Here is a 27,924-nt window from a genome sequence, read left to right as displayed (position 1 = left end):
TGTGACTTAAACAACTTGTACACAGCTTGAACTGTCATAAAGATTTCTCAGAAGGCTCACTGTAGATTTCTTCTACCCAGTCAGCATATGATTTTATTTACCTACAATTTCTCAGAAATACATCCATTGAGAAAAGCAGGGTCCATCAGTGCAACAACTATATCCCTTTTTATTTTAAAGTATTTTAAATTGTTTTAATGCACCAACCAAAAAGCAAATCATCATTCAAACCAAACAGCCTATTAGAGCCCCATCCTTAAGTGCTGTTTTGTCTCTGCTTATTATTCTCTCAACAGTGATAAAACAGAAATCATATGACCAAATGTGAATGCCAATACATTTCCAGGATAATCTGAGCGACAAACAAATAGAATCCTGTAATGCCGTCTCAAATAATCTTCAGAAAACTGTTAGGAGGGCAAAAAGTCCATAAAGTAAGGCGCAAGGGTAGGCAATGAGAAGCTGCTGTCCTTCCATGGCCAAGGCTGAAGTGACCATTTTGGAGGCTGAGAGACTACACCAGCCAATGATGACCAGTGCCAACACAGTTCCAAAGGTGCCCCTAGAGCAAAGGCAAAAGAGATGGTTATCTTACACCAGGAGGAAAAGAGGTTATTGAACCACAGCTGCCTCTGACATGTCCTTGGTACAATATTTATAACCACGTTCTCAATTGGTAAAATGAGGGTGAGGAACCATAGGAACTCAAAGGCCTCAGCTATTTAGAAAATTTTTGAGTCAAGTTCACCATTAGAAGCTAAATATTTTATAGGTTGGTAAAAACTCAGATTATTGGAAACAGAAGAATTGACCTGCTGTCACTCTCATGAGTCAACATTCAAATCCCAACTTCTGAAATTCTTTTACATAAACTATGTTTAGAGGCTTCTTTCACAGCTACAGATTTCTTTTCCCTACTTTCTTCTTAAATTTACCCCCGGTATGAGCAGAAAAATGACTGGACCCACATTCCAGTGGGGTTCCTACTCCCCAGCGCTCCCAGGTCCATGTCGTGGGTTTTTGCCTGGGACGGCAAAGCCTGACACAGCTCAGGGAGAGCACAGATGAAGCAGTAAGGCACAGATGTGTGTGGCCTCCCACCTCATTGCTGAAGATCACTTGGGCAAATAAAGGTGTGGATTTTTATAATATCGAAATGGATTTGTTCAAACTGGTGTCTTCAAAAAGTAACTGTGGAGACAGTTGGTTCTTTAGGAAGAAATGGGAATGAAGCGACTTAAAAAAATTGCAAAGTGAAATGGTCATTAGGTCAAGAGCTGCTAACTACCAACATATTGTTCTAGTTACTGTCAAACTATACTGCCTCACTTGATCCTGGTTGAATCTGAAATTGAGAATTGTGTTTATTATTTGTGAGAATGACAGAAATACCTGCTTTTAATAATTGAACCAAAGCAAAACAAGTGAAAAAGTGTACAATAGAGCTTATAATGCCTTAGATTATAAACAAACCAAAAATATTTTAAAACACTCAAGTAAATATTACATTTGTTGGTTTACTTAATATCTATTAGAAATAAAATTTAGAGTGATTCAACTTACAGGTTTTGGTGAACAAAAATGTGAGATTGTATATAATTCATGTGAATGTTACAGTAATATGCCCAAAAAGGCAATTTCAGTTTAGTGGTCTTAGGGGTCAGATAGCTTAGTCCCCATTAATATAATTTAAAGGATTTCTAATTCATCCTTTACATTTCAGAACGAAAATCTAATGAAAAATGTCCAGACCTCTGATGATTCTCAAAATTCAAGAGTTGTAGTTTTTATTTTCTTTCCCTAATAATCTGGAGTCATTTAAGATACCCCAAAGCTAAACTTTGATGGAAATAATGTCTAAAACCTAGAATTTTTAAATGGTTGATCATTATAGTATTCTTTGGCAAAAGCATCTGACAAAATGGAAGTTGTAAAACTGAACTCTGCAGTAACTTGTCAAACATCTGTACCAAACAACATAGTAAACAGAACAGCTTGCTAAGGAGCATGATATACAAAAAGTGGAATTTTTCCATGGACAAGACTCAATAAATACACCTCTAACTCACATTGTACTTATACATTCAGTTTCCATTTTCTGTTGTATTCCTCTCTTTTAAGTCTTAAGCACTCGCTGGTAAAGTAAGGGTTTGCTCTGTTACTCTCAAGACTATTACTTTCAAAATGAAACCATATTAAAACAAAAAAAGCATTTCCATCTATGTCATTCTCAATAACGTTATGAAGAAAACATCTGAGATTATATCTAAACAAAAATATTAAAGTCTTTCTAAAATGTTTATCTGGCATTGGCAAATTCTGTATGTAATATCCTATCCAGTATAGTGTTGATAACCTAAAACTTGGATTATCCAAGAAAAAAAAATGTGAATTGTGTCTCCTTTGGATGTGGAAGAATGAGCACTGATGGCAAATGTTTATTTCTAATTGGATTTGGAGCATGGCAGGTGACAAAGGACTATGTAATTACTTATACTCTTCCCAACCAAAGTGGTAGTGATATGCACTGCCCTGGGAAAGTGCCCGACAGAAGCATATCTACTGAATCCTCATTAATATTTTTGAATTGCAAATACTATCTGCCCAGGAAGGAAAAAAGAAAAAAAAATTGACTGAGCATATATGCTATAAAGTTCTCTAGCAGTAATATCCTCATTAGGGTTCCTGGGAATTCTGCAGTGCAAGGAGTCCAGCTGAGAAAGAACACTTGCTTCCCTCCTAGTAGGCAGAGTGCTTGGGAGCTGAAGCAATTTGTCAGTGTGCACCAGGCACTTACTCTTCGTAATTCAAACAAGTGAATTTTCTGTTGTTGGTTATATTACCCATGACGATAGTTCATACTTACAAAGTGCCAATTTTAAAGATAACTTGGTTTAATTTATTTTTTAAAATCATCGAAACGGGAACAGCACCTGAGCCAAAACCGACCTACTTTCCTGAATCTGTATGTAGCTTTTAATAGCCAGTTTCCCCAATCCCACTACTAAAATGATCAGAAAGGGGCTAACTGTTGTACTGGTGTGGCAAACCCTAGCGACGATCGTGCATGTGGGGTCAATTAGCACACACAGACACTTACTGCAGTGAAAAGAAGATGGCACAGCTGGACAGGATGACCATGGGAAGCAGGCAGTAACCCAGAATACTCGCCACGCAGACATAGGACACCCCTGAAGAGCTCATCAAGTTTAGTAAGGCGTGAATCCCTAAGCAGCCAATGGCACTCGTGCCATACACGTAACCAAACTGGACCTTTCCTGCCTGCAACAACGGGAAGAAAACGGTTTGAACATAGAACAAACATCAAGAAGAAATCAGACTGTCAACAAAGCAGAGAGCATTTTCGAATCAATCACCTCAATGCTGTTCATGTCTTTGTAGTACAAGTCTCGAGACTGGGAGTTCTGGAAAAAACACTGCCTGTACTATGGATTCAGGTCATGAAAACAAACACCACCACCCGCCCTCCTTGAACTATACGTGAGATGGCACAAGCGTGCTTATATTTCCAGATTTATATTTTTTATCATAGATTGCCTATTGGGGTACTAGGCATAGGTAAGGATATATTTTTCTCCCCATATTTGTTGAACAATTAAATGAATGAATAAGTTAATGAAAAAATTCCAATTTAGTCTTGGAGATTTGCAAAACATATTAGCAATATTAGCAAACATCTGTCAGATTTACTATGTTCGGTCCTATTCTAAAGATTTCACATATATTAATTTATTTAATCCACACAACATAATTAGTTGGTACCATTGTTGTACCCATTATACACATGAGGAAACTGAGGTGCAGGGAGGTTAAGGAACTTGCCCAAGGTAAAATAATGGTAAGCGGTGGAGCTCAGCTTTGAATCCAGGCAGTCCAGCTCTAAAATGTAGGTCTTTAACACGTGCAGGAGCTCTAACAAGTCCTAAACAAGGGGACTTATTTAACCTTATTTAAGCCAGTATACCCCAAACTTATCCGACCCCAGAATCCTTCGTTTTCATAATGCCTATTACCAGCTTAACTTGAACAGACTTTATGAAAAACTGATTTATATAAACCAACTGATAGCAAATCACAAAAGAGGTATTGTTAAAGGAAGTCAGTAGGGTTCAGGATAGACCACTGACCTTCTGAGGATTCATCAAAATAGCCATCACCCACAGAGCACTAGAGACTTGTTCCTGAACCAGCACCGTTAGACTCATCCAGGGAAAGTCACAATCTACTACTGATTCAATAGAGGATATTTTAACGTTTGCTACCCGAGGATGTCAAAGCTCCAGTAAAGAATGCATGTCATTTTTATATATACATTAAGCTGGTTAGAACTTCTAGAGAAAGATTGAGGAGGCTGACTCCGGTTTTCATGGGAATTATTTGAAAACAACAAAGGATCTGGTAAGTTGATTCAGAGAGAGAGCTTTTTAGCTGTCCTTTTTTCTGCTCCATAGCTGTCCTTATGTCTTACAGAATAAAGAGATATTTATGTTGTAATTAGTTAATGGAGAATATGACCATTTTAATGTTTAAAATTGTCCGGCTATTTTGAAATTTTCTTCCTCTGCAGTTGGGGAAGTTGATCACTACTAAGTTCTTTCACAAAATGTCCCTGGGCTATGTTACAGAATTCTCTGCTGCATTAGCCATAATAAGTCCTCCTGGCTATTTTGTGAAATAATGCCAAAAATGCTAATGGACATGCTAAAAGAAACACATCAGTTATGTACTGCTCTATTGGGTGAGTTTGCTTCACTTGGAAAATAGTGACAATTTCAAATCACTTTCATGTATTAGAGAAACATTCTACTTAATATTTTAATTGGGTGGGATAATTCTGAGGTAGGAATAGTTGTAATGGTGAAACACAACTTCCCTGTACCCCAAAGGACACACGGCAGGACCATGACCCTAACCAGTTTTGTGCATGGGGTAAATAGAGGGTGGATAAAACTAATTTGGTAGTAAAATTGTCCTTTTCCATATCAGTTACTGACCTCTCTCCTTACCTCTTACTCTTGTTAGTTTATCTAATTTGAGGTACAATTCCATCTGGCAGGGCCAGTCCCATTTTTTTAAGTTGTTTCAAATTCTAACAAGGACTTGTAATTGAAATGAAAAATAAACGTTCAATTTCTTTTTAAATTCAAAAATTTTTAGGTCAGCCTGGTACCACCCTTATTACTACATCTTTACTTGAAATACTTCTTATTCTTCTGATTATGCTTTTATATCGGCCGTGCATGTTCCTTTTCCAGATCACACTCTTAGCTCTACTAGAAAAATTAAATGGAGCCATAGCTTTAAAACGCTTGTGTTCATGGTTTGGGGGGTGAAAATAATTTTAAGAGGAAGAATAAGTAAAATTAAATTTGTGTTGAGCGTTTGAAGCCGTTCTTTTTAGTTTGCTTCCTTCAACATGAAGAAAGTCCACTAAAAGGTGTTGTGCCTTATATCATTATAAATCATAAAAGTGATCAGTACGTGACTATGGATCTTACACCTCCAGAGATAATGAACAGATCTGAATATTGTTTCTGGATTTAGTTTTGCGTTCTCTAGTACAACGCATATACCAGCCCCTAAAATCATCTTTTACATTTTAATCTTAGATATCCAGGGCAGGGTTAACAGTCTCAAATGGACTCTAAGTTAAATTTGGCTTTATTAATATCCAGTGGAGTTTTTCGGTCCTTATTGTTCTCCATGTATCAGAATCAATTCTGAAGTAACCACATCTAATGGTAAAGTTGAAGTGAAATTATTTGCCTAAAAATTTTGAGAAAATATGCACTTTTACACATTCCCTAAAATTTCACAACTGAAGCGAACCTTAAGAACCACTTATATAAACCTCTTTTTTGATCTTCAAAATGAAAAAAAATGAAGGCCAAGAAATAGGAAAAAAAAACAGGTTCAGGATCACACCTGGAGGCAAAGTTAGGGGCAGATCCAATTTTTCCACTTTCAGTTGAGTTCTTTGCCTGTATTGCTTTGCACTTAAAACAAAAGAGAGGATATTTAAATAATTCCAACTAACATTATGTACCCAAAAAAGATCTTAATGGGATTAATGCTTTCCTTTAAGAGGTGGTAATAGTAATATTTTCTACAGAAAAACAAACAGCTGTTATATTACAAACTACCTGAAAAAGAAAGATGAGTTAATATATTAAATTGATTGTTTCTGACAATTTGATTAATTGACATGGTCTTACTTAGCAGCTTAATCTAAGATTATCAAATTACTATGACAAAGACAGAAGGGATGTTAGAGACTAAATTAAAACTCTGGTTGATATAGTGTTAGATTTGTAGAGTATTTGCATTTGCTGTAGTTCAAAGGAAGAAATAAAACGCTATAACTAAGTACTATCGTATTGGATAAATATGATGTGATTATTGACCACACTACAATGCAGAAATTAGATTTCTATCAGAATTTCGATTAGTATTATGTAATTAATAATGAAAAGTGAAGACTCATTTAGTTGCAAATACATTTTACAGCTACTTTTGAGAAGTATAGCTGCATTAGGGAAGTGGATAGCTGTAAGAAGGGAAAGTGAAATGAATAGTTATTTTAAGGACTTTTCTTAGAATCTTTAATTTCCTACATTACCTCTCTTGCCAAGTTTAGCTCTTTGTGCCCTAATGAAACTGTACTTGTCAGACTGGCTTGACTATCTTGTTCAGCTTCTGTTTTTAATGTATTGTCATTACCTCCTTAATACAAAATCATAGACCTTTCTCATTTCTTCTTTTTCTTCCCTTTTTTGGGTGGAGAAATCATTTTTCTAAACTATAAGCTAGAATATCTTCTAAACTTAACCTAGGTGGAAATATGTTTTTCTTTTTTGATGACTCTGAATATCATTACTCCCAGAGTTAAAGAATGAAAGAGGCCCATACACAAGACAAATGGAGATGTCAGGGGAAAAATTGCCTTCATAAAAAACAGAAAACTAAAATGATAAGGGAAATATACAGGTTGAATAAACAAATCACTGCTTATCGTTGCAAGTCAATTTATTCATAACAGCCTAACCAGAAACAAGGAGACCCATCTCGTACCTAACAGAATATTTGAAATAGTCTAGAGATAGATACACCCCAGCAATGAGAATGATGAGTAAATAGAGGGGATTTGTCCAGTGTCACAACAGAAATCTCACAGAAAACAAGAAATAAAATTTCAGCCCTCTGTTTCCCAAATCCATGTGTTCCTCCAACTTTTTCAGATTGACAGTCTTCTCTAAACAACAAAAAAGACTTAATTACAAGAAAATCATTTATATGATTTCCTGCTTTGTTGAAAAATCTGTCTTGGTGACCTGATTTTTGAAATTCTATTTAAATTTACATTTTTTATCTGTTGTAATACATGATGGCAGTTTCTCTTTGTCATTATGGTTCCACTAAATATGTCTCTCTCACCAAAAAAAAATGTAGTTATGAATTAAACAAACAATTTTCACTTCATAAAGTGATATACTTTCTTCCGTATTTACAAAGACCTCTTCAAAAATGACATTTGAAAGGACATGCATTAAAATCTGGTACTTGGCTGTGGTGTATGCAGAAGTAGAAATATAATGCTGTAAACATGAAACTTAGATAAACCAATGTTAGCTAAAAAAAAAGAAAAAAAAAAGAAAGATGTAGTGCTTGCTTCTGTCCATTACCAGAAGTAGGGAAGCTCCCAGCACCCCACAGAACAGGATGGGCCCAGTGAGGTCTGTTTCATTCATAGTGCTGCCATCTGCTGGCTTCAGTGGGTTTAACACTGTCAAAGTTTTTTGCCATACGTGATCAAAGTTAATTCCAAGTTCTAAAAAGAAGAAGGGGGAGGAGATAATATAAATATAGAAAAATAAACATGAGTAATATTCTTTAATTAAAGTTAACAAATATTATTAATTTACTTAGCACTTTAATCTGATTGTTATACCTTCATAGTTTAAAGTTCTATGTAATATATAGCAACCTTAAAACAAAACAAGACTTTTTATTCCCACACAATGAGCTGAAAGATATATGTTAGAGAAATAATTCCATCAAGGAAAAATTTCCCTGCCTTCTGCAGCAAATATAAGCTTAAAATGCAGCCAAAAATGAGGAAATGGACGTTATACAGTAAAAACAAAATATAATGGTAGCTAACAAACCAAAAGCCCCATCGTAATGCCCATTGAGATAGTTCTGTTTCCTGCATTTTCTATTGCTAACACTTTTGAAACTTGTCCAACCAAACATGCATAGTTTTTAGTTAGCAGTGTTATCTAATCTAAAGACACTTAGCCTAGGTCTGGGATTTTACTTATACTCTGCCTGATGAGAAGAGCAATACCATGCTAGCTGCCTGAAACTCCACAGAGGAGAAAAGGCAATGGCTCATTCAGCAAGTAAAAGCAATCACGGCGTGCATACATATTTTAATAAGGTCAGTGCTCTGTGTTGTTGAGTCTGTGTATTCAGAGATTAAATTCTTGAGACAATTAACCTTTCCCTTTAATGAGTGGTGATGGTAGAATAAAATATCCAAAAGCAGTGGGGCTCCGTGTCCATGAGTCTAAACTCAATTAGAAATTTCTAATTATTTCTCCAATGCCTTGTTTTTCAAAGAATTCTGACTGCCCTTTTACAGACCCCGCTGCTAGATTCTGCTCCTCTTATATCTTTTTCATTAAAAAGAAAAAAAAACCCAGCCGTTTGACATCCACTGAATATAGAAATAAATGCCAACATCACATCAGTTACTTTTCTCACCACTCCTATAAAGATAAACTTTAAGATGCATCTGGAGTAGAAAAAAAGGACATTCACAAAGGAGAATATAACGTCACTACTTAGGAACCAGTAATCAAGCTGATTACCCTCCTTCTCTCATTTTAAATTTGAATACGGGTGAGGTGGAGGTTAGGAAAAACTGGAGCTAAACTACTATAAAGTACATACATTTGAGCTAAAAAGAGTGGAATTCTTTTCAACTGAATATTTTTACAGAATTTTCCTGTAAGCCTTACAAGATTTACACGTGTTGGTCTCATTGACATTCATTGAGGCTGGTACTGTTATTTTATTCCTACTTTGTGCATCAGATGGCTGAGGTTTGGAGTGATGAACTTTTCCAAAGTCACAGAGCCAGTAATAGAAAACTAAATAAATAAAATAGTCCAATTAAAAAATGGACAGAAGAACTGAATAGAAATTTTTCCGAAGAAGACATACAAATGGCCAACAGGTACATGAAAATGTGCTTAACACCATTAATCATCAGGGAAATGCAAATCAAAACCACAATATCATCTCCCACCTGTTAGAATGGCTAACATCAAAAAGACAAGAAATAAGTGTTGGCAAGGATGTGGAGAAAAGGGAACCTCTGTGCACTCTTGGTGGGAATGTTTATTGGTGCAGCCACTATGGAGAACAGTATGGGGGTTCCTCAAAATTTTTTAAAAAATAGAACTACTGTATGATCCAGCCATGCCACTTCTGGGAATATATCTGAAGGAAACAAAAACAGGATATCAAAGAGATATCTGCACCCCCATGTTGAAGGCAGCAACTGCCAAGACATGGAAACCACTGAAGTGTCCACTGATGGATGAATGTGTAAAAAAGTTGTGGTATATATATATATATATATATATATATATATATATATATATACACATTGGAATACTGTTCAGTCATAAAAAAACAAGGAAATCCTGCCATTTGTGACAACATGAATGGCCTTTGAGAGCATTTTTCTAAGTGAAATAAGCCAGACAGAGAAAGTCAAATACTGCATGCTATCACTTGTATGCGGAGTCTAAAAAAATTTTGTTAAGTCAAACTCACAGAGTCGGAGTAGAAAAGTGGTCGCCAGGGACTAGGGATAGGGTACAAAACAAGAGGGTACAAAAGAAAAAAAAGAACCCATGCTTTTAATCATATAGCTGTGGTCGAGTCAATGTACATCTAATCTCATAAGGTTTGTATTTTTTTGAAGTGAGCCCAGTTCTCCCATGTGAAGGATTGTCTCCCTAAATCATTGGTACCTGCCATTCAACTTCCCTTCCCAGGATTTAGTAACCCTCTTTGGTCAGAGACAGGGTATAATTCAACTTCTTTTATAGTTGTGTATACCACCTAAACACCTTGCAAAGCTGACATTCTACACACAGAATACCAGATGAACTTTCAATGATCGCCATGACATACAGCGACCTTGCTCTAAAGGGGCCTAGACATTTTTAGAAGGTCAGCCAGACATTGCCCGAACTAGGATAGAAAGTGTATCTTTCACTCTTTTCACATCCAGATTGACAATTGCTAGCCAACCCAAGCTTGAAAAGAAAGCATTTGGATTTAATTTGAATTAAATTAATAGTGAGCAAATCATTTACGTTTCAACTTCCCTTTTTATTTTCACAGTGTATTTATATATTTCTTAATGAACATACACTTTGGAGGATATGAGTAGTTCACCAACTTAAAATAGGTTAGAATGTCCAATGTGATTTTTAAAATAGCAGAAGATTTTAAAAATTGAGAAATGCTATAGTTTAAATTAATTTCACCTGAGGCTTATGTTGTCTTCAAACTTTATTTTCAATTTATATATTTATGTTAACAATATGTTTTCAGTATTTACCACAATAAAGTGGCCTTTAATTCAAAATACCTTTCTCCTCAAAAAGCATAATCATTATTCCTGAAGAAACCCAGATGAAAATGCTTTATGAGACATTATTACTGATATCAGCCATTTATTTGATGGCATAATTAACTTTTGCACGTTTCAACATGGAGTCATGAAACAACGAATGAACATAAGACCTGCTAAGTATTTTCATAAGAAAAAATATTTTATGTGTTTTTTACCAAAATACATCTCCATAATATTTTGTTTTCAAATTTATTATAAGGTATGCAAATGGGATATCTATTTATCAATTGTAGATGCCCTAATATAACAACTTATTTTACAAGATAAAAAAAGATGAAACTGCTGTGAAATCTGAATGCAAAATTTATTGTTTTGCTGTCATCTAGTGGTAGTAAAGTATACAATATATATGTTATAAAAATGAATTAATATCTTTGTTTTCTATGCAAATTGTGGCATTGGCCTTTCAAATATAAACATCAGGCTATGCTACAAATGTAAATACCAAATATCACAGTAACTTTTCTAGTCTGACAGATTTGAATTGACTATTATTCTTCAAGATGCATTTGTTAACATTGATTATACATGATCAAATAACAAAGGTTATCATTCTTAAATGAAACAAGTCTTTTAGACAACAAAGTATTTAAGGAATAAACGAGTACACTTTCAAATAGCATGTTTTTGTGCAAGGGATGTTAATTATTATAACTTCATAATTTTATAGGTTGTTTTTGTGTATGCTCAATAAAAACTAGCAAATGTCTTTTATCATCTTATCCTAGAAATCCTGCCTATGGTCTTTTTATATCTTTTAGACAGATGAGGCTTGAGGCTTTCACAAAGTCACCCAGCCTGAAGAACATATTGGATCAGAGTCTAGAAATTTCATAGACTCAAAATGCAAAATTATATCAGATACTCTCTCTTCTAATATACTGTATATTTGGTGGGGATAATCACAAAGAGAAAACAAAACAATCTAGGAATTTCTCTGAGATGTAGTAGGAGGGGAAATCTAGTATATTTCCTATTTGAAATTTAAGAAGACATCATGGGAGAATGTATTTGAGTTTAGAATATCAGGATGGAGGCATCTGAGACAAGTAGAAAAGATTATTTTCAGTAAACATTACAGGAAAAATTGATTAATCATTAAAGAAAAAAAACAAAGTTAAATTCTACTTCATGTACTAACCTAAAACAATTTTCAATGAATCAAAAATTTAAGTGAAAAACAAAAAGATAATTTAAAAATTTAAGAATCTACAAGAGGATATAAGCAGTATCTAGAGCTGGAGAAATATATTCTAAACAAAAGAGCAATTGGAAAGAAAAGTTACCAAGAAAAATATTGTGGAGTTAAAAACATAAACATAATTAATAAAATGACTATATGCCCTAACATCCCATAAACGAATTAGGTGGCAAACACAACCTAGGAAAGAAAAGCTTGAAATACATATTCCAGACAATAATTAATATCTTTATCATATAAATATCTCTATAAATAAAAAAGGAAAGGAAAAATCTTAAGATTCCAATAGGAAATCTGGCAAAGAACTTGAAAAACAGAAAGAAGTAAAAACATGTGAAACAATAAACATATGAAAAAAACATATAAAACAGTCAATAAACATATGAAAAAAATGTCTAACTTTTCTAGTAACCAAGAAATAAAAAGTATTATTTTTTGCCTTTTTGCCTATCAAATTAACAAAGACATTTCATATTCTACTATGGAGGTCTGTTGGCTCATTATTTTTCTAGATGAGCCTGACAGTATAAATGACTTTTGACCCAGTGATCCCAATGTTATAGTTCCATCCTAAGGACAGATTCTGTACAGGTCAAAGTTTTTACTATGATATTCACCAAAATGTTATTGATTATAAAGAATGACCTCTATGGTAGATTTAAATTATGGTACTTGTATATAGTAAAATATTATGAAGCCATTACATGTCATATTTTCAAATAACATTTAATGACTTTAAAGAATGCATGTATAGAAATGCTTATGATATAAAGTAACTTTAAAAAATACAAAGTTTTATGCCCATAGTATGATCCAACTTTTATTTTTAAGTATTTACCAATATATTCATAGTCAAAGAAATATAGTATTTCATTTTTTAGTGTATATATATATATATTCATAGAAAAACAGAATAAAGGATGGAAGAAATGACATCAAATTATTAATGATAGCCATGTCTCAGAGGGAAAATTTTTGGTGATTTTTTAATATTTTTACTCATATGTTTCTATATTTTCCAAATTTCTATTTTGAATATAGATTACTTTTATAATTAGTCAATTGATAGGTTTTTTTATGTAGAGATGTTGGTGGAGTCAAGGAAAATTCTTGATGAGAATAGCTGATAACTTTCAGGCGTTAGATATCAGATGCAGAGGCAAATTAGAATGAATTGGTTAAGCGTAATTGATCCAAAAACTTAACTGGCTTCTAAAGAGCCAACAAATCGATTATATAAATCTCTGTGCTTTTCTGAATGATTTAAATCTTTCCTCTTTTCTTAATTTTGAAGGCAAAGAGGAAGAATGTTTTAATATCAGGTGGCTGGCTGTGTTCATAAGAAGCAAACAATGATCTTTTGATGTAAAATGTTGGGAATTTTAGCCTATCCCTTTTCACTGGACTACATACAAAAGAGTTAGAGCAGTTAGCCTGTGAATATTTCTCCTTGGCTTCCAAATTTAAATCTCCTTGAACTTTAGTTTTCTAGCGTCATGTTGACATTCCTTAAGAACAAAAGCGGCAGATATAAATTGGCTGGATTAAAAAAAAAAAATCAGTGGATGGAAGATGCCTGAAATCTTTGGAGGCCACCTTTAACTGCAAGGGTCCCCAGGTTTCCTTGCCACCAACAGTGCTATTTACTGGAATCATATTCCTTCCCACTTAGTCGTATCTAGCTGAGATGTGCGGGCTCACATGAGCCAGGAAGGGAAAAAAACCTGTCTTTTCTCCATGACAACAAAAAAAGAATATTGAGAAACTACCCCCTTTGCTCGCAGGCAAACATAGCAGAAAATAGTAAGATATGCTGGTGGTTACTTTGATACAATCACTCTGCCAAAAGATGTCTTCACTGTTGTCTAGATATGGTCAGGGAGTCCACATTCAAGAAACAGTGAAGAAACATTTAAAAACTGCAAGACTAGCACAGCAATAGCTTGTATCTACTTCCAATCGTCCCCACACATACAGGAGACAAACTCCCAAAGGCTTAAGTGTGTTGGTCTGGCAGACTCTTGTTTATATGTGGAATAATCACATAAAACACTGTGTGCGGCATGCTGACAGCGCACATGAAGAGCTGATTATTGCTATTGTTCTTTGAGCTGTACACACATTAATAGCACTTCCTTAACTTATCTTCTAGTAAAGGAGGCTCTTCATCAAAACTGTCAACGTAAGAAGATGGTGAATAATAATCCTGGTTGGATGCTGGCTGAAAGAATTGTCCCGCATAACTTGATGACACGAGCATCTCTGGTGGGACGAAGGCAGGCTGAGGCCGCTCACTGGCCTGTTGTCTAGAAAAAGGAAGATACTGATATTCACACATCTAAGAAAGGGATATTACGACAAATCAAGGAAGGAAACTACAATTTTCCTTTTATGATTTCTCCTAGTTTTTATGACTATTTACCCACGAAAGAATTAACTTGCTTGACGTTTAAATTTAATCAAAAAAAGAAAAAGTAACTAGTTCTGAGAAAACTCTCTAGCAGAATGATCCATATTGACTAACATGTATTGATAATTTACAATGTGCTGGACACTCTCCTTCACATTTTCTCACGTAATTAAAATTCTGCAAAGTAAAAACTGTAGTTTTAATCCCATCTTACCGAAAAAAGAAATACAGGTTCATGGAGACTGAATGACTTGCCTGGTAACACACAATAACATTCAGGTGTTGGACTGTGAACTGAAACTGTCTGTCTGAGCAGTGCCCTGATCCCTACACAATGCTGCTTTTTCACTGATTTTCAGGGACAGTCACCAAACAGGACATTCCCTATAAATCTGTGGAGGCAGCAAGTAAAAAATCATAGTCATACTAAGTGAAGTCAGCCAGACAGAGAAAGACAAATATCATATGCTATTGCTTATATGTAGAATCTAAAAAAAAAAAAGATGCAAATGAACTTATTTACAAAAACAGAAATAGACCCACAGACATAGAAAACAAACTTATGGTTACTAAAGGGGAAAGAGGGGGAGGGATAAATTAGGAGTTTGGAATTAACATATACACACTACTATGTTTAAAATAGATAATCAACAAGAACCTACTGTATAGCACAGGGAACTATACTCAATATCTTGTAATAACCTATAATGGAAGAGAATGCAAAAGAAGAATATATATATATATATATATATATATGTATATATATATATATATATATATGTATAACTGAATCACTTTGCTGTACACCTGAAACTAACACAACATTGTAAATCAACTGTATTTCTATAAAAATTTTTAAAAATCAAAATTTTAATAGTAGTCAATTCATAGGGAAAAAATAAACACATAAACTGACCGTTGTCCATCAAGGAGTAGACTTTTTAGCTCTGGCTATTCCCAGACAGTTATTGACAATCAAATTATCTTTGAGAACCTGACTTAAAAGTCTTCCATAGCTGGCTTCACTGTCCGTCTTTTGAAATGTGCAATTTAGTTTTGTTGAAACACCATATTACAATATTTCTTTGATTGTGCTTTTATTTGGTTTTTATTTCACCATTTGTGTGAGAAAGTTGGAAAACAATCTTAGTAAATAACTTCTTGCAGGAAGAGAAAGGAAGGAAGAAAAAAGGGCTCATCTGTGAGGTTATTTGGTCATTTTAAATTGTTTTTACTGAAAGGAAAGGGAAGGGAAGGGAAGGAAAGGAAAGGGAAGGGAAAGGAAAGGGAAGGGAAGGGAAAGGGAAGGGAAGGGAAGGGAAAGGAAGGGAAGGGAAGGGAAGGGAAGGGAAGGGAAGGGAAAGGAAGGAAAGGGAAGGGAAGGGAAAGGGAAGGGAAGGGAAGGGAAGGGAAGGGAAGAGAAGGGAAAGGAAAGGAACATGAAAAGTGGTCCTTGATTTCCTTGATTACAGAGCATCTTAATTAGCTCTTTGAGAAGGTAAATACTGAAATTTTGTTGATTTCTAACTCAACACATTATTCCAAATTTCAACTGAATTAGACCAAAATAAACACTGGACTCTGGCTGCTAGGATTTAAATATTACCTTTGTTAACAGGCATCTCCTATTCCTGTAAAAAATCATTTCAAATAACTGTGAAGTGAGTGCAAAAGCCTTCTTTAGAACGACTGGCAACATTCTTGGTCATATTTCCCTTCTTTTGCTTTCCAACTCTATGTATTATATTTCTGCCTATAACTCTGTCTCCCCAGAGTTAACATTGTTGTTTTAACTAAGGATCACTATGGAGTTTAAAAGTGGGTGGAAAACTGCTTCTTAGTTCATTATGTGGTATAGGCCTTTTCTTTTTTCTTAAACCCAGGGATAGAATTACTCTTTTGTCACATTATTTTGTTTCAGGCTTAAAAGGTAAATGTGTTTGCTTCAGAAACTTGTTAATTTCAATTTTTTGGATGCAACAAGATACCTCCCTTCTAAACTGTACTGTAGGCAGAGCAGCAGCGTTATGTGATGCAACACTTGATGGTACAGTAAATTTACCGGCTAGCATTTTTCCTCTTCAAAATTAAAAACTTTGCCATAGACTATAGCATGGCTTGAAATGCTATGTCTGCATGATAATTTAAAATGGAAAATTTAAACTTTGCACTCCAAAAGCTTATTCGGATTCTTTTCTTGCACTGTTTTGTGTAATGCAGAATAATTATTTTATTTCTATGGCATTGTAGATCCTAACATTTATGTATCTTTATTTTCATAATGTACAGTAATTTTACTTTAAATTATTAAATAGCCTATTTTATTTATTTCAAATGAAGTTGAGTTGGTTCTAATTATTGAACTGTTTTTTTTTTGTTTTTTTTGTTTTTTTTTATTAAACATAATTTTTATTTCATCCAAGGCAAAGCTAGATAAAACTCTACAATGCAAAACATGTTGTCAAGGCAAGACAGTCTGATCACATTCATTCTGTGCTTGAACGCAAGTCAGTGCTGGGTGTGTGCACATCTGCGCCTCCCAGGAGGCACCTGCAGATCGGAGGCCCCTCAAGGCCCGTTTGTGCTGCATTGTTTTGATCTATGGTTACATAGGAAATTGACTATGAGTATTGTTGTCATCCAAGGCAGAGGAATAAACCATGCATAAGATAGTCAAAAGCACTGTGTATCAGGTGGGAGGGTAAGGACTCCCACCTGGGACAAAGTAAAGTGAAGCAAGCTATTCTGCCTATTTCTGCTAGTCCCATCGTAGGATGTATCCTGAACCAAGTAGAGTGCTTAGCAAACAGGACTCCTGGAGTCCGACTGCCTGGGTTCAAATCCCAATTTTATAATCTTAGGCAAATCATTTCACATTCTGTGCCTCAGTTTCCTCATCTGTAATATGAAGACAATAATAGAACTCATAAGGTTATGATGAATTAAATTAGCTGAAATAAATAAAGCACTTAGGGTAACGTGGGGCACACAAAAAGTGATCAATAAGCATTAGCTAAGTATATGTCTGCTCTTCTCTTCCCGAGACTGACACTGAAGCATTCCAGACACCTTCCTCACACCCTGGAACAGCATCTTCTATATTTGCAAATAATTGTCTCCCAGTCTGCCACGTCCTCAGAGAAAACACCATCAATAGGAAGCCAAGAGTTTGTATCCCTTCTGTGCTGATCATCTCTAGCTTTGTCCCATTTTGGTTTCCCTGGAACACCCAGACTGACTTTGACAACATCCCACCCACCCTGTGTTTTCCTACCAGGAGAATCTCCACTACACTCATGCCTGGTTTTCCGTCTCTAAGCCATGAAGCGATGGCCACACCTGGCCCATATACAAACCCTCTGAATGCTCACTAATTCTTCAATATTCCCCTTTTCACCACCTATACATGGGATTATACAGTTCCAACCAGCCTGAAGAGGCTTGTCTTTGCTTAGATGATATTGTGTTAAGATACGGCATGGCCTCCAGCTTGCAAAAAATATTTAACTGTTTCTGAGGCAACAGGACTTAACATTCACCTTCCAATGTAAATACAGAAGATCGCTGTTAGAAGACTCAATTATAATTTCTGTGGTTTCAGAATTATGTTTGTTGCACAGAGTCAGTTTTCTATCGCATCACATAATCAATAGGTACATATTTTATTAGAGGCTTTGTTTTTCCAAAACTATATGGACTTCCATCATGAGGGTCAACTGATGCTCCTTTCCTTTGTCAGTCTGATCCCTGGGGGAATGGGCTTGTATGACATTCCCAGATCCTGGCTCAGCCAGCGGGTACACATAATGATGTGGCATTGACAGTGCCATTAACTATGTTTGAAACACTAAAGGAAGATCAGGTCTAGAGATTCAGAAAAGCTGATGATTCAGTATCTATCTGTTAAAGTCCCACTGAAACATTCAAAGGGAGTTTCCCATTTGTCGTCACCTTTCTGCAGAAAGAGCTATTTCTTACTCTAAATAATTGGAATAGATTTCCCATTTCGAAAGTTGGGAAACTGCAGTGGGAAAATACAGCCTAGAAAACTGGCTGGAGTCATTGGAAATCATGCCTATCTGAATGACTGGATAGTTAATTTGTATTTTTAATGAGAAAACTCCATCTTGTTCATCCTAAAATAAGAAAACTTGTTTAAAAATATAAATATCTTCATTCATAATAAGCACATTCAACCAGTTTTCAGATCACTATGTCATTCATTGAGCATAACAAGTGTTTTAAAATGAGCTCTCATACTGAGGAGGAGGGAATGGGACAGGGGACAGGGAGAGAGAAAGAGACTAATCGATTATAACTAGCTACTGGATTCCTATGTCTTTCGCCAGTATGATGAGCACCTTATTCTGATTTGGGGTACATTTTAATTGAACTATTCATTGTATGAATAAAAGATCAAGTTTCTGGAGTTATTTGATGCACACTTGTAAATCACTGACCTGACTCCATGTTTTATGTACCTCATAAAAGTACCACAGCTAATATGCCCTTTTCTAATTCCCGAGACTTGCAGTGTGGGTTGGAATTTAAATGTTACCACATCCAAATCAGGACTTGGATTTAAATGCTAAGCATCTGAAGTAGGCCAGGCCATCAACCTGATGCAATATAATCATAACTTGCCCTCACTTGGTTATATTAATTTCCATCTCCTTGTCATCTCGATTTCTGGTCAACACTGATATGTGCAATCAAATGGAGAAAGAAAATTGGGTGGGCTGGGGTGGGGGGAGAAGGCTGTGGTTTGAGTCCCTGCTTAAGGAGACAGCTTTGTCTCTCTCTTATTGGACTTTTCAGTTTTGTTTAGTCTGAAAATGCGGATTGCAGATGCTGCCCAAGTGCTTATTCCATCTGGAGAAGAGAAGGGAGAAAAGAAACAGCAGGCCACTGGATCCTTTCAATAAAACAGGAGCACAGAGCTGAAAAATCCTATTAGATAGCTTTCATGTGGATTATATATTTTGAGTTATCATCCTGTAATACCTTCATGCTCAAACTACTCCCTGGGCCATCATACACTTTTCTGTTTTTTCTCGACCTTCCAAACTGTAAATCATAAATGAAATAAAATTAAGTTCTTTTTCTGTTGTAGGATTCAGCAATGATTGAGCCAATTCTAGACAGCTTTATCCTTTTCCCCCATTTTTCTTATAAATATTTTAAACACATTTAATTTGCCTGGTGATAATATCCAGATAGATAGGTAGAGAGAGGTATGGATTGCTTTTCATTTTAAGAAGTTCTTATGGCAATTTGACTAATGCTAGACAACAAAGACTAGGGGCATGAATGAGATAAAATTCCAGATATTTAATTTCTACAGTTTTAAAAACATTAGTTACCAATGCCTTTCCCTATCGCTTTAGAGCAGTGGTTCAGCACGAGTAGTTAGGATGCAGCTTGTGAAAACGGTGCCTATCTGCCTGTGTCTGCAGGAGTCATCAGCCCATAAAAACAACGTCCAAATTGTCTTCGGTGTAGTTGGAACAGAAGAGTCCCCACTGCCTGTTGTATTTATTCTGTTTTTTCCTCCTTATTCTGGAGTTTTCAAGGTACTTATCTGTGTTCGAAAAATAAACTTCAAGAATTAATAAATTTGAAGTATTTCTTATGTGGTTATTTGCCCTAAACTTGTTGGAATGGCACAGTAACCACACATCCCAGTTTGCCTAAGATGATCCAGTTTATTCTTATTGTACCAACATTGTTATTAATAGCACACATTTTACTCTCAAAAATGTCTTGATTTTACAATAAATTATATGCCCCTTAGTCTAGTCCAACAACCTTGGACTAGCCTAACCCCATTTTTTACTAGCTGTGTGACCTTGGAAAAATTCCTTAATTTCTCTGTCCCTTCTCACAGTTCACTAATCTAAAAGAACATCTAAAGAAGCAACTGTGTAACCAAATGCACGTTTAAGCGACTTGGCAACAGTGTCCATTGCTTCTGCAAACTATAGTTATATGAAAAGATAACACATATATTACAATGGTTTTACTTTAACACACACTTTCCTGCACATTACCACAATAGTTCTTCAGACAATTCTCACAAAGTAGGTATTATTAACATCCTTATTTCTCAGTTTAACACACTCAGTTGGGGAAGTTGTCTTTCCCAATGTGACAAAAAACAAATGCCAGAGCCAGAACTTGAACCAAATTCTTCTCATTCTAACTGCCCTATTTGGGGCGCTAGTGGAGGGTAAATACTAAATTCTTAATCATTTTTTAATTTATTTTCAACTCAAGTTGAATTGTCAACTCAAATAACTAACACATTCTGAATTATGTTTATCTCGATTTCAGTTAGGAATTGCCACACTGTATTATAATAGCATATTTAATTGTCCCCCTCTCCAACATAAATTTTTTTAATTTTGTGAGGGAAAAGATTATGAATTTCTTCTTTATCTTTGGGTTTATAGTGCCTTTCTTAATTTCTGACACACAAGCAGGCACTCAATAAATATTTATTAAGTTGAACACAATCGGTTTCTTGAGCAGTGTCCTGGAAAATATCACGTAAAAGGAAAATGTTTTCTGTCTGTCCAGGGCCTGTATTCATGCTCCCTGTTAAGTGATATTTTGAAAAGAGGAGACAAGTCTTTCACCTATAAACAGGCCTGAGGCGATCAAGGGCATTCATGGAAAACTGAATTCATTTCTCTGCCCTTTCCTAACATTTCTTCTTGGGCATTTTATGGAGATACAGCGGGGAGAGGTTTTGCTTCCCCCAAGGGAACCTCCCTACCTGAAACCCTCTGTCAAAATATTATGACTTCTTAAAATGAGAACATATTTTCTCAATGTCAAGTACTTACTTTCTGGATCCATAAATATTTCCATAGGCATTAGAATCATTATAACTCTGCTCCTGATTATCAATGTTATAATTAGATTGGTAAAAGTCGGAGTCAAATTGTCCCAAGTTTGACATCCTGAAAAATAAGAGTGAAAAATGCAGAAGTTTAGGAGTCAATGAAAGTTCCTTTGAGGTATTTACGAGGATTAATAGATGCTGTGATTATGGCAGGATTCCTATTAGAGAACAAGGTAGTCTTTGAATGGAGGAAGGGTGTGGAAATGTATGCTAGAAAGTCATTTACAAAACCTATATCTTCAATTAACTTTTCTGAAGTTTTCACTCACTTGGACTGTGACTTTGACTAAATTGACTTTAACTGACCTGAAAAAACACATTCTTCACCTAATACCTTATTCTCAGCAGTTTAAGAGAAAAAGTTTAAAAGTTGGTATACATCTAGAAAGTTTTCCCTTGAACAATGTTAGTTCCCCACTTTAAGAATATATATATAGAGATATACATATATATACATATATATGTGTGTGTGTATCTATCTATTTATATATATATATATATATATATATATATATATATATATATATATATATATATATATATATATCTTGTTGCAAGGCCAGAAAGCAAACAGCTAATAATAATAATATTTGTTTGATTTTCTCATAGAGCTTTAAAGTGTGCTAACAGCCTCTCTTCTCCCCAAAACATAGACAAAACTCTAAAAACTAATCTCCTAGTTCTACTTTATAATTCCTAAAATGTGTTTGAAACATTTTCCTTTTCTCTTGCCCTACCTGCTGCACCTGGGCTTATGCTAAGTCAGAGGGAGAAAGGCTCAATTCTGCTACAGGAACAGAGTCTATCTTTCCATACACTGTCTACATAGTTTTTGTTCACTTCTGGGAATGGAGAGGAGTGCATGATCTTGGTATAGACCTAACGGCTTAGAATAGCAGAGGGAAAAAGAAAGACTTGACAGGAGGAAAAGGTGAGGGAAGAAAACAATAGCAAAGTGGGTAATAGTGTCTCTTTGGATGAAAATTAGAGAATGGAGTAAAGAATCTTTTCAACCTGACAGATATGGTTTTCAACTCAACATTTTAACCTTTATTTTTTCTTTGAAAAGCTTTCTATTTCAAAAGAATGAATTTAAAAATCACTAGCAGTAATCCGTATAATTATAATAAATCTATGGGATACTACTTATAATAAATTTCAAATGAAACTGCATAAACAGCCTTAGCTCTAAGGGCCTCATTAATCAGAAATATTCAAGTAACAGTTGTCAAATATATCAAATTTTTTTCAGCTCAGTAAAAATACAGAAAGCTTTTCTAAAATTAGATTCATACATCTGATATAATAAATCAAGATTTTTCATTAGTAATGTGTATAAAAGTAACTATGAATTATATAAACTAAAATCAGGACGAGGAGAGTGTTAAATCTTTTAACAACTTAATTTAAAGAATTTAAAATTTAAGAGCAGAACTTTCTCAGTCCATGAAAATATGTTATTATAAAGCATAGAGAGTAATTTTACTGGAAAATACAGTAAGTTTTCAGCACATGCAAAGCTTTATGTAATATGACTATAGGTATTAAAGTCCTTACATAACCCAGCTTCATATTTTGTTTAAATGCCAAATTTTTTAGAAGGATCAGACACATACCTTTATATTATTTTAGTCGAAAGATCCTCCAACAAATGTAGCTTTATTTGAGAAATTTTCAACAAATCAGCTTATGAAAAGATGACCTGCTGGCTATATATATAAGCTTCTAAATTTGTACTCTGACACTCTGAACAGATGCTACAGCCAAAAAAAAAAAAAAAAAAAAAGCCTGCCAAAAGCCAAACACAGTATCTTGTAATACTTGTTAAAGTGTATAAACACCACAGTGAATGGTGTAGAGACAATTTGATAAAGTAAATGGTGGATTCAATTTCCTTCTGTGACTAATGTACCCTTAAACAATGATTGAAAGTCATTTATTTGAGGCAAACAATAAAGAGGCCTTTACACTCCTTCTGCTTTTTAGCCTATAAGAGTATATTCACCCTAGACAAGATTTCCTAATAATATGCAGTAAAAATCAATATATGGTACATGATCTTAGCATGACAATCTTAGCAACAATCTGAAAATGAGTGTTATCAATTTTATCCAAATCTGAACCATTCAATTTATATAAACAACGTTTAGGAAGACTACCCATGATCTACCTCTGATATTTTTCCCTACTTCTTACTTCTCCATCACAGCCCCAAATGGATACACTAATGTGATCTAGGAGCACTCCTCATTTATAGGGCATGTTCTCTCTCATTTTTGAGCCAATCTTGACCACTGAAAGGCACGTATGATATTGTGATTTATAAGAAAAATATATATCTGGTCATTCAGTTGACCAAAATACATTTCTCATATATATATTTGGTCTTTGCTCATGGTTCCTCACTCATAGCTCCCAAAACCCTTGGAATTTGCTAAGTGTTGAGAGTGACAAAGGTGTCTCGGTATGTTAATGAAGTGATTTTGGGACGTCACCTAAGGATGGGGGCTGGCTGCTAATGGAGCCAATAACGTGATTAGAGGGTTGGAACTGTCATTCCTATCCTAACCTCTGAGGAGGGAAGAGGGTCTAGATGTTGAATCAGTTGCCAATGGCCAATGATTTAATCAATCATGATTATATAATGAAGCTTTCATAAAACCCCAAAAGGATGGTGTTTGGAGAGCTTCTGGATTGGTAAACATGTGGAGGTGCTGGGAAAGTGGCACCCTTGTGGAGAGGGCATGGAAACTCTGCACCTTTTCACCATACCTTGCCCTATGAATCTCTTCCATCTGGCTGTTCCTGAGTTATATCCTTTCAAAGTAAACTAATAGTCTAGTAAGTAAATTGTTTTCTCTGAGCTCTGTGAGCCACTCTTGCAAATAAATTGAATCCAAGGAGAAGATTGTGGTAACCTCTGATTTATAGCCCATGGGTCAGAAGTACAGGTAACAACTAACAACCTGGTCTAGCTACGGGTATCTGATGGGGGTGAGGGGGACATTCTGTTGGGACTGAGCTCTTAACCTATGGAATCTGACGCTATCTCTAGGTAGATACTGTCAGATTGAGTTGAATTGTAGGACACCCACCTGGTGTCCCAAGAATTGCTTGGTGCTGCGTGGGAACCACCCCCCTGCAACATGTTGGAATTGGTACCACAAATAATTTAGCATCAGATTAATTTCCATCCCAGGAAACCACCTGAATTGGTTCCCTTTACATCTGAGGTTTACTTCCAGGAGGTTTCTCCCTAGTTCTGACCCAGGTACCCTGGCTAATACTCCCAATACCTATCTGGATCTGGTGGTTTTGTCCTTAATATCAACATCATGGCTGGAGGTCAAGTTCCTCTGTGATCTGCTTCTTGCTGACTTTCCTTTATAGAACGTGAGACTTCCCATGTATCTGGATCTCAGTAACTGAAATCCACTGTTCAAGGATAGATTATGTGGCATTTTGGAACTTTCAACCGGAGCCAACGGCAGAATGGTAAAGTAAATTTTTCCACATTATTTTAAAACATTTGGAATTTGAATTTCTTTAATCAGAGGTATCTTTTGCCAGGTCACCAGTCAGGTAATAATGAGTCATGCATTTTTTGAGGATCTATTGAATACCAGACTGTACTCTAGATGTCGTAATTACAGAAGTGAATGAACTAAATAGACCTGTTTCTGCATGTAGCCCCCTTCTTCTGATTGTCGGGGGTTGGGGGTGAATCGGCCTTTGGACGGGAGTCCCCCCTCCCCACCACCATGCCGGTTGCCGGCATCCAAAATAAAGCAAACTTTCCTTTTCATCAACCAGGTCTCTTTATTGGCTTTTGAGCAGTGAACAGCAGGACTCCACTTTCAGTCACAGAAGGATGAATTGGAGGGGTCAGGACCAGAGCAGGTGCCGAAGTAAGGAAGAGAGCTCATTCCAGGGAAATGATGTGAAGTTGTCTGAACTGGGGAGGGTCCAGTGCAGGTGGAGAGGACTAAACAGGTACAAAAGATATGTGGAAAGAAGATTTTATAGGGTTTAATTTCTATTGGATAAGACGGAGAAGAGAGGGATAATTATTGAAGATGATTTCTAGAATCCTGACAACTTCCCCATCCTAGTGTATCAACATTATGGAGAAAGGCCAAGTTGCTATATGGTAGCCAAATTTAGATCATCATGCTCTCTATTCCTCCTTTCAAAGTTTTTTATGTGAGAACATAAGTCCCTCCCTGTAACAGCAAGGACTCAGAGTGCATTCTTTTTTCTGACGTACAAAGTAATTGAAGAGTTTGCCAAAGATAATATTTTCAATCTTAGTGCATTTAGTTAAATTTTAAACTTACTTTGTGGTTTTGTACTTTTCAACTTAGTTTTTCTTCATGAAAAACCAGCTTGATTAAATGAATTGCAGAAAAATGAGAAGCAAAAATGGCATATAAAAATGAAATTAATCTAAGGCTCAAGTGAACTGTAAGGCATGAAACATTGAAGACCAAATGATTTCATTCTCCTGACAAGTGCTTTAATGGACCATTAATACAGGCCAGGATACTTTGAAGCTACTCTTATACGTGTAACGCTGTATCTGTATAAAACATACATTTAAATATTTATTTCCATTAATGAATTACCCAATTGTTATAATGTATGTTGAAGGACAGAGTTGAAATTGATATTATAAATAGTCAGCCTGATCAATTGATTAATTTAGCTCATCTACTTAAATAATTATTTCTGGGTTCTGAATGATCAAAAAGACTGGATAATATGAGTAAAGATTCTCACCCGAGGTGAAGGGCACCATGTTCTACTCACAGCCACTTTCCTTTCCTTTCCCTTTCTCCTTCCCGCCATCCTTTTCTCCCTTTTCTCTGTCCTCTCTCTAAACTCTCTTCTGGGGTGATCTCATCCATTCCCCTGGCTTTATAGACCATCTCTATAGAGAGAGTTCCTGAAGTCACATATGTAGCCCTCGCATTTTTTCTCAGCTCCAAACTATTCATATCATATAGACAATTCAAACTTGACATAATCCAAACTGATTTTTTTTTTTTTTAATCTCTACCTTCCCCAACCCAACTCTCTCTTCTCCATTTCAGGAGATGGCATTATGAACCACTCATTCAAATCAGAAATCATCTAATCCTTCAGTGATGCTATCTTCATTCATGCTATCTGTAAAATATATCTCCCACTAACTAATTCTCTCCATCTCAACGGCTGTCACCCTGGTGTGTGCTCCTGTGTTCTCCCACTTAGACTTCTGTTTGTAACTATTCAATAAAGTGAAATACTCCTTTTAAAGTAGCAGATCCAGTAGGTGGTCATACAAGTGTATGTAATAAAGACTGTAAAAATCATACCATTAATGGACAGTGATTTGCTAAATCAGGAAAAAGTTTCTTTTGTGGCGGTTGACTGCAATTTGCAGTGGGAATAAGGAGAAGAATCCCCATCTGTAATTTCTTAATCTCTCTCTGGTGATCTGTCAAGTGTCAAAAGATTGTAAATTGATCAACAGCTGTATCTGAAATAATTTGCCCTGTACCTGACAATTACGCATACATATTTTTGTTAAATTAAAGGATTAGGGGTTAGATGGTTGATGAATAATCACTACTATTAATTTCGCCTACTCAAAAACCAGTATTTCAATTGTGTCAGTCTCTCTAAGAATCACATATGATTATGACATCCATGACTGTAATCTTTCGATATAAAAATAGAGGCTCCAAGAGGCTGACTTCTGCACAGTCACACATCTAATATGTGACAGAGCCTAATCTGGAAAATCAGTTCTCTCACTCAGCCCCATTTCCTTTCATAACTCAGACTGTTTCCCCAAAAAGACTATCAATGGCTGTCTGAAACACTAGTTTTGGGATGTACCTGTTTGGAAATACTAAACGATATTTATTCACAATCTCCAACGAATTATTTTCAGCTGAACAGAGCTGCCAATGAACCAAGAGAAAAATATTTCATCATTTTCTACCTCTGCTGAAAGACAAATGGGTTGTTTGTTATCAGTGTTTATCAAGTAATTATTTTGGCAGTCTGTATTGCAATTTAATGTGCATTACACTATAAATTACTACTCTTATTAAGGCAGAAAAAAATACATGTTGTGTTCCATTACTTTTTAAAATGCATTTTGCTCTGTGTTCTCTACATGCTTCTTTTGTTAATACCACATAAGATTTGTTCCTGATCATCTGCCCTTTAAAGACCATGCTGCTTCCATTTTATAAGCCTGAAACTGCAGCCCTGAATGTTACACAGGCACATGAAAGTGGACATAAAATTCTGTTTCGTTGCATGAATTTTAAAGAGTTCAATGTGTCCTATGACAAGAAAAGAAAAGAAAATGACAGGGTTTTCTTTCATTAATGGTAACATAATTATCCCTGACTTTTAATTTGGCTATTTCTTGTTAGCTTCCACTTTTGTCTTAGAAGAAAAAATTGGAATCTGGCAGAATTATTACTGAACAGGTACAAGTTTTCAGTTTGATAGCAACTAACTGTTAGCAAAATATAATTTATACCTGAAATTATGAAAATTGATATGAGTAGTAGTTAATTTGTACATTCTTAGTAGCCATATTATTCTAATAATCATTTTAAAGTGCAATAAATTAAATTTACATACAATATAAATTTAGCATACTGATA

General features: G+C 35.3%; 1 protein-coding gene across 1 annotated transcript; it reads right to left on the bottom strand.

Annotated features, from left to right (window-relative positions):
- Positions 1 to 399: 399 nt before the first annotated feature.
- Positions 400 to 22,934, bottom strand: YIPF7 (Yip1 domain family member 7). The gene is made up of 6 exons (XM_068542241.1): positions 22,873 to 22,934; positions 21,198 to 21,314; positions 14,087 to 14,245; positions 7,704 to 7,851; positions 3,101 to 3,282; positions 400 to 562 (listed from the first exon to the last, which is right to left on the bottom strand). Exons 2-6 carry the CDS (start codon positions 21,311 to 21,313, stop codon positions 400 to 402), a joined length of 768 nt encoding a protein of 255 aa, XP_068398342.1. The 5' UTR covers position 21,314; positions 22,873 to 22,934.
- Between the last annotated feature and the right edge of the window lie 4,990 nt (positions 22,935 to 27,924).

The sequence above is a fragment of the Eschrichtius robustus genome, chromosome 4 (genome assembly GCF_028021215.1).
Source record: "Eschrichtius robustus isolate mEscRob2 chromosome 4, mEscRob2.pri, whole genome shotgun sequence".
Classification (NCBI taxonomy): Eukaryota; Metazoa; Chordata; class Mammalia; order Artiodactyla; family Eschrichtiidae; genus Eschrichtius; species Eschrichtius robustus.
Note: the sequence above shows the minus strand (reverse complement) of the source record. Positions and strands in the feature narration are given on the sequence as shown.

Coding starts and splice junctions, on each gene's coding strand:
- YIPF7 (XM_068542241.1), bottom strand. CDS start 21,313: ATGTCAAACTTGGGACAATTTGACTCCGACTTTTACCAATCTAATTAT. Junction 14,246..21,197: donor AATATTTATGGATCCAGAAA/GTAAGTACTTGA, acceptor TCCTTTTTCTAG/ACAACAGGCCAGTGAGCGGC. Junction 7,852..14,086: donor GAAGAGCCTCCTTTACTAGA/AGATAAGTTAAG, acceptor CTTCTTCTTTTT/AGAACTTGGAATTAACTTTG.